We start from the raw sequence: 7,601 nt of genomic DNA on the forward strand, positions 1-7,601 counted from the left end.
ACCCCACCCCTGCAGGCCTTGCCGGACCTCAGCCCCAGCCCCCTGCCCCACCCGGCCGTGGGCAGGGCTCCCGTGGACTTCATCAACATCAGCACCGACATGAACCCCGAGGTGGATGCCCTGGACCCCAGCATCATGGACTTTGCTCTGCAGGGTGAGGCTGGAGGAATGGGTGATAGGAAGAGGGGGAGGGGAGAAGCTGGGAGGGGGCGCAGGGCAGGAAGACAGAGGAGGGCTGTCTGCATTCACCCCCAGCTCATTCCTTCAGCCAACACTTCCAACCACCTGGGAACAGCACATTACACCAAGCTATACATTCATGGTGCTTACTGTACACCAGGCCTGGCCCAGCTTTTCACAGGCAGCCTCCCACCTCACCCCACAACAAGCAGGCCTGGGAGGCCACTTCATAGCCCATTCCGCCAGCGAGGACACTGAGGCAAAGAGAAGGCCCAGGGTCACCTGGCTAGTCAGTGGCAGAGCCAGGATTTCAACCCCAAACGTCCCATCAGTAGCTGCTGCAGCCTGCATGTGCCAACCTCAGGCCGGTCACACTGACCCGCTGCCTGGCACGCGGCCATCCTCCATGCATGGGAATGAATGAGTGAGTGAATGAATGAATGAACGAGGGAACGAACAAACAAGAGGTCAGGTTTCAGTGAAGGCTCATGATCCATCCACTCACTAACACTAGTCTACCTACTATGTGCTAGCCCATAGCCTCTGCCCTCCAGGCATGTCTAGCGAGGAAAATGGACAGGTGAGCAGCGTAGTCAGCCAGCAAGCTAGTGCGTTGGTTGTAGCTGGGAAACGGGGGTGTCGGAGCCTCCCTGCTTCCCCCCGGATTCTTGTGTGTTAACCTGATGAAGGAAGGGAACTACTATTTTGTCCTCCGGCTTTGACCAGGATGGTACCCCGGAACGAGGGCTGAGTGCTTCCACGCCTCCCTGGTTTAGGGGGTGGGTTCTCAGATGCCTCCGTTTCATCCGGGGGAGCTGAGGCTCTAGGACAGCGGTTCTCAACCTGTGGGTCGCGACCCCTTTGGCGGTCGAACGACCCTTTCACAGGGGTCGCCTAAGACCATCCCGCATATCAGATATTTACATGACGATTCATAACAGTAGCAACATTACAGTTACTACGAAGTAGCGAAAATAATTTTATGGTCGGGTCACAACATGAGGAACTGTATTTAAAGGGCCAGAAGGTTGAGAACCACTGCTCTAGGAGGAAGTGACGTTCCTAGGGGTGCCCCGTGGGGAGGTGAGGGCCGGGCTGGGACTCCGGCTCCTCCGGGTGTTTCTCCGACAACACGGAACTTTAAATCCCACACGTGGCCCCGGCCCCTCCCTAAGAGGGGATTGGAACTCGGGTCTGACATGAGCCAGCTCACTGAACGCCTTTGTCTTTGGAAGGGAACCTCTGGGAGGAGATGAAGGACGAGGGCTTCAGCCTGGACACGCTGGGGGCCTTCGGAGACTCCCCCCTCGGCTGCGAGCCGGGGGCCTCGGGCCTGACCCCCGTCTCTGGCAGCAGCGATCAGTCCTTCCCGGACTTGCAGGTGACGGGTCTGTACACGGCGTACTCGGCTCCGGACAGTGTGGCCGCGTCGGCCGCCGCCGCCTCCTCTCAGTACCTGGGCGCCCCTGGCAACAAGCCCATAGCCCTGCTGTGAGCTGATGGCCTCGCCCGCCCCAAACCAGTGTTCCTCCCGCTCCCACAGGGGGCTGAGCCTCTGGGGGGCTGCTGGCCCCCCCTGGCCCCCACACACACCTCCACAGGAAGCCTGTTGGGCCTCCCAGGTCAGGAGGACAGAGGAGAGTGGACAGGCATCCTGACCTCCTCCCTCCCTGATGCTCCTGGGACCGGAGATGCGAGGCCTCCAGCCGGCCTCCCGCTGGGCCCCGTCCATGACCTGCAGCCCATTGGGGACACCTCGCTGCACCCCGGAAACACCCTGGTGGGAAGGAAGGCCCTTTAATTTATTCTCCTCAGATGAACCATCTGCCGCAGCCTCGAGTGGACAGGCCCTGAGGCCCAGGGTGGCAGCCTGACTTCTCTTGGACTGCAAGAGGCTGAACTCGGAAATGGGTGCCTGCACCCCCCTCCACGCCCCGCCCCCGGCCTCCAGGCCCACTCCTCCCGTAGTCTCCTAGAAGCCCATAGAGCAGATTCCCGGGCCACGCCAGGCACCGTGACCCCGCGTACATTTATTTATATTTATTGGAGCCCAATCAAGCCACCTCTTCGAATCCAGCCGCAGCCCTGGAATGAGACTCCGGGTCCCTGTCTGCATCCCGGCAACCCTAACACCTAAGCTCTCCTCGGACCCCGTCTCCAAAGGGCTCTGAGTCCCCTTGCGGCCCGGGCTGCTCTGTAGAAGAAACAAGCACTTTTGATCTGTGAAGCATCCAGTTTTGAAAACGTAGAGACCAGATAGTTTCTGAACTGTTCAGTCACGATTCCGATCTCTCCCCGCGTGGACGAAGGGGGGGGAGGGGGGGGCGCCACACTTTTGGGTTGCCAGGGCTTCCTAAGGGCAAATCGGGTTGAATGAGTGGGGGAGGGGGGCTTTGTGTCTGGAATTTAAGACGTCCCAATGGGAAGAAAGCAAACTGAACGGTGGAAAGCTCGACCCACACAATGAGGGGGTGCGGGGGGACGAAGCTGCGATGCTGAGTATTCATTGGCACTTGTCCATTTCATTGCCCTGTGGCCATTTTAATGTGGTTTTTTCCCTCTTGTTGCCAATTACTGACTTGCCCAGTGGCGGGTTCTGTAGACAGCTGGGGCGGAGGGGAGCCAGGTGCGTGGCGTGGAGAAAGGAGAAAGGAATCTCCCAGCTAGTGGCTTGAGCAACTAGATGTTTCTGTGTGTGTGTGGGGTGGGGTTCCCCAATCCTCAAGCCAGAATTTTTCAATGAACCAGCAGGTCAGCCAGCCCCCGGGAGGCTGGGGGTTCAGCCCTGTCTTGAAGAGCCATCTCTAAGTCCTCAGACACAGCCCCGTGCTGCCCGTCTGCCCGGCTCTGCCGGCTGCTTTGTGGGACACGCCCCCACACGTTACGAAGTTTGAGCTGTTGTTAATGAAGCCCCGTGTTCGGGTGACGCGGGGACTATGTAAGTGTAGTATTGGAAAACTTGTCTGTCAATAAAGGCTGAACGGCAGCTCTGTGGCTCCCAGGGCGGGGTGGGCGGGGTGGACAGCAACATCACACCTCGCAGGGCAGACCCTATTTACAGATGGGGAAACTGAGGCCCAGAGAGGTGACACCACAGCCACATGGAATCCAGGTCTTCTGATGCCAGGTTCCCATCACCCCGGACACTGGGAGGAGACTGTCACCACCAATAAGTTAGCACGGCTGCCACTCGCTGTCCCTCAGTGCCAGGCTCCTGACGGGCACCGTCTCAGCACCGTTCGCTGCTCAGAAAGGGGAGGGTGGGGAGGACTCTAGTCCAAGTGAAGAGGAGCACCGAGTCCAGCGCTCAGACTCCAGAGCCGGAGCCCAGCGGAACGAGGTGGGGCTACCTCTGGCGACCCCTGGGGTGGGTGGACGAAGGCTGTGGTGTGAGCAGCTGCACCCTCACAGCGCCAGGCCCCGGGCTGGGCACTGCCGTGAACCCGCTGTCAGTCTCCATGACAACCCTGACAGGCGTGTCATTCATATTACACCCCGTGTGCAAATGAAGAAACTGAGGCTCAGGACACAGACACCAGGGGGTGAGGGCGGGCGATAGGGGGATAAGGACACATATGTAATACCTTAACCAATAAAGAGAGAAACAGGCTCAGAGGTTAAGCAGGTGACTTGCCACCCAACACAACAGCAAAAGGATGTAGTGATTAGGAGTCTAACTCTTAAGCCCACCCAGGAAGTGGCCTGCAGCCTCCCTAGGGAGGCCAGATTCACACACACTCACACACACACACACACACACACACACACACACGTGACAATTAGCAAGTAAAAGGGTATGCGAGGAGGGGGCTGGGGTGGTATGAGGCCGTGCTGATGGGGGCCCCCCAGTGGAGACCAGGCAGACGGCAGGTAGAGGATGCCTGCAGCCACCCTGGGCTGCCTTCTCCCCAGCACCCGCTTCTCAGCTTGGCTCCAGGGGGACCCTGTGACCCAGGCCCGGCCGAAGAACGCATCACAGCCTCCAGCTGCCCCCAGCGACTGGTTGGGGTCAGAGGGCAAGTGACCGAGGCCTGTGGGTCACAACCCGTACAGAGCATCACCCAAGAACTCCCCAGAAGGGATGGGGCAGGGGCACCCTCCGGGGGGCGCTGACCTGGGAGGAGAAAGCCTGAGTCGGGGGGTCACCATGAGGAGAGGGCGGGAGCCGTGACGAGTCTGACCTCCGTGCCTGACACAGGCAGGTGGGCCCAGGCCCCACAGGCAAACCTGCCAAGGTCGCAGCCACAGGCCGGGATGCGCTGACACTGCAGGAGGCGTGAAGGGGAGACCGGAGGGGCCGGCTTCACTGAGGCTTGCTTGGAGATGGGCAACTAACTGGGCACCAACCACCTGGGCCCTGCCCCCTGCCGCACTGAGACCAGCACTCACAGGCAGCCTCTCCCTGAAACCTCTGGGCCATCCGCACAGCGCTGGGTGGTCCCATTTCCCAGGCGAGGAAACTGAGGCTCAGAGATGGTGAGAAATCACCCACATTCTAACAACCAAAGTCATCAAACTGGCAAACGTGTAGGGGGGCTTATTCCTCCTCCTCCCCGTGGGATGTATAACCCCTGGGGTGGGCAGAAGAAAGGCCTGGTTCCTTATCCCCAGAACCTGAGGCCATGGTACATCAAGGGGCATGGAGGGAGCAGGTGCAATTAGGGTGCTGATTAGCTGCCCTGAAGAGAGAGTCTTCTGGATTCGCCAGGTGAGCCCAATGCAACCACGGGATCCTTATCAGGAAAGAGGGAGGCGGGAGGGTCAGTGTCAGCTCTGAAGGTGGAAAAATAAAACAAAACAAAAAAACAGAAACTGAATCTTCCCTTAGAGCCTCCGCAAGGACCGAGCCGGCCAGCACCCTGGTTTGAGCCCCCTGAGCCCCATGTCAGACTTCTGACCGCCAGACCCGTCGAAAAATAAATGTGTGGTTTTTAAGCCACTGCGTGTGGTCATTAGGGCGGCAGCCGCAGGAAACACACATCACCCTGTTCACAGAGGAGGAAACAGGCTCAGAGTGGCTGAGCACTTACCTGTGACGAGTGACACGCAGGACGGATTTGGACGCCCTTCCTCCCCACGGTCTCCTCAGCCCCAGAGGACCCTGCGGGCGGATGTGGGAGAACCTCCGAGGTTACACTGCTGGGCTCTGACCCCAGGCCTGCCGGCTCCTGGTGTAGCGTTGGCTCATCAAGGAGGTTTAGGGAGAGGGGAGAGAGATACGGCCAGAGCGAGGCACGAGGTGCTGGAGCCAGGGACCGCCACCTCTGGACGATGCTGGTCGTGCCCACCTGTTCTTCCTCTGGGTGTAGATGCTGGAGCCTGGGGGGGGGGGGGGGGGGGGGGAACAGGACAAACGCCAAACTAAGGACTGAAACGTGGAGAACTTCCTGGGCGGGAGGCAGGGGGCGTGGCAGCCCAGGCAGGAGCAGCTGGGCGGCCGAGGGAGGCACAGGCAGGGGGATCCAGGAATGGAGACTGGCTGATGGTGTTTGTATATCCCGTCTAGGATGTCGGGGAGATGCCAGTAAAAAGATTCAGTGACTTTTGAGTTAAAATTACTTCTAGGCGCCCTAACCGGTTTGGCTCAGTGGATAGAGCGTTGGCCTGCGGACTCAAGGGTCCCAGGTTCGATTCCGGTCAAGGGCATGTACCTTGGTTGCGGGCACATCCCCAGTAGGGGGTGTGCAGGAGGCAGCTGATCGATGTTTCTCTCTCATCGATGTTTCTAACTCTCTATCCCTCTTCCTCCCTCTCTGTAAAAAATCAATAAAATATATTTTTAAAAATTTACTTCTAGGCGACCCCTCTTAGGATGGCTACTATTAAAAAAGAAAAAGCTGCCCGGCCGGCGTGGCTCAGTGGTTGAGTGTTGACCTATGAACCAGGAGGTCATGGTTTGATTCAAGGTCAAGGGCACGTGCCCGGGTTGCAGGTTCAATCCCCAGTGTGGGGCGTGCGGGAGGCAGTCGATCAATGATTCTCTTTCATCACTGCTGTTTCCCTCCCCCTCCCCTTCCCACCCTCCCCCTCCCTCTCCCTTCTCTGAAATCAATTTTTTTCAATGTTTTTTTTTTTTAAGAAAAAGCCCATGAAACAAGGGCTGGTGGGGATGTGCAGAAACCAGAAGCCTGCGTGCTGATGGTGGGATGTAAAATGGGGCCTGAGCGGTGGGAAACAGTATGAAGGCGCCTCAGAAAAATGAAACAGAACCATCATATGACCCAGCAAGTCGACCTCCAGGTATAAACCCCAAAGAAGTGAGAACAGACTTGACCAGATATTTGTACATCCACGTTCATAGCAGCGTTACCCACGGCAGCCCAGCAGTGGGAGCCGCTCAAATGTCCATCGGTGGGTAAGTGGATGGACAACACAGTGGACTGTTAGCCTCCTTGGAAAGGAGACGCTGACACGTGCTCTAACACGGACGCACCGTGAGGCCGCCACGCTAAGTGAGATAAGCCTGTTGCAAAAGGACCAATACTGTGGGATTCCTTGTCTGAGGTCCTAGAGCAGCCAAACTCCGAGAGAGAAAGATGGTGGTTCCCCGGGGCTGGAGGGGAGGGGGACGTGAGGAGTTAGTGTTAGTGGGTTTGGAGTTTCAACTGGAGCTGAATAAAATGCTGTGGAGACAGAGGGTGCTGGTGATGGTTGCACAACAATGAATGTACTTCATGCCACTGCACGTCAGACTGGTACGTGTTATGCATATTCTGCCACAATAAGCAATGTCTTCTAGGCCCTTGGCCTGTGTTTCCTGCAGACGACGCTGCTCGGAGATATACCACACGGGTCAGGGTATCACAAGACAAAACTCCCCCTCGACTCAGCAGCCAGCGGGACCCAGGGAACCCCAGGTATATGTCGCACTTACAACCCCACCTTTCACACATCACACAAAAGGGGGAGCACAGCGGCCGGGTCTCCAACGCACCGGACGGCTCAGGGTTTACCCAAGGGGGGCGGCCTGGGTGCACGGGACCCCTCTGACCAGCTGTGTGACCTTGGACAAGTCCACTCATCTCTGAGCCGAGGTTCTGTCTAGAAAGATGAGGACACAGGGCAGCACGCATCTCAGAGGCTCAGAGGATTGCATGAGGTGGCGGCTCACTGGTTAATGCCCGAGCATTCTGTCTGGGCCTGCGCTGCTCACCAAGGCCTCTGTCCACACGCAGGGGCCTGGTCCTTCCCGGCCCTGGAGGCTGGCCTGCTACGGCCCCTGAGGGAGGAACGTCGGCCTCGTCAGGGAAGGTACTTGCAGCTGAGGGCCAAGGGGCTGCATCCACAGCCAGTAGCCTGTCGTGTCTGTGATCGAGCTGGAGAGGCTCGGTACTCGCCCTGTAGCCTTCGGGGGAGGAAGTCCAGTCCCGGCTGTGTCCTGAGCTGGGGGCTGGCTGCAAAGCCCAGCGGTGGCAGGAGGA

General features: G+C 58.5%; 1 protein-coding gene across 1 annotated transcript in view; it reads left to right on the forward strand.

The window, feature by feature from the left end:
- FOXN4 (forkhead box N4) overlaps positions 1-1,775 on the forward strand; it is an 18,665-nt gene extending 16,890 nt beyond the window's left edge. The window contains exons 9-10 of the mRNA XM_005869792.2: positions 7-154; positions 1,416-1,775. Coding sequence (XP_005869854.1) covers positions 7-154; positions 1,416-1,675 — 408 coding nt within the window. The 3' untranslated portion in view covers positions 1,676-1,775. The remainder of the gene's footprint in view (positions 1-6; positions 155-1,415) is intronic.
- The last annotated feature ends 5,826 nt before the right edge of the window (positions 1,776-7,601 follow it).

This window comes from Myotis brandtii, unplaced genomic scaffold (genome assembly GCF_000412655.1).
Source record: "Myotis brandtii unplaced genomic scaffold, ASM41265v1 scaffold303, whole genome shotgun sequence".
NCBI lineage: Eukaryota > Metazoa > Chordata > Mammalia > Chiroptera > Vespertilionidae > Myotis > Myotis brandtii.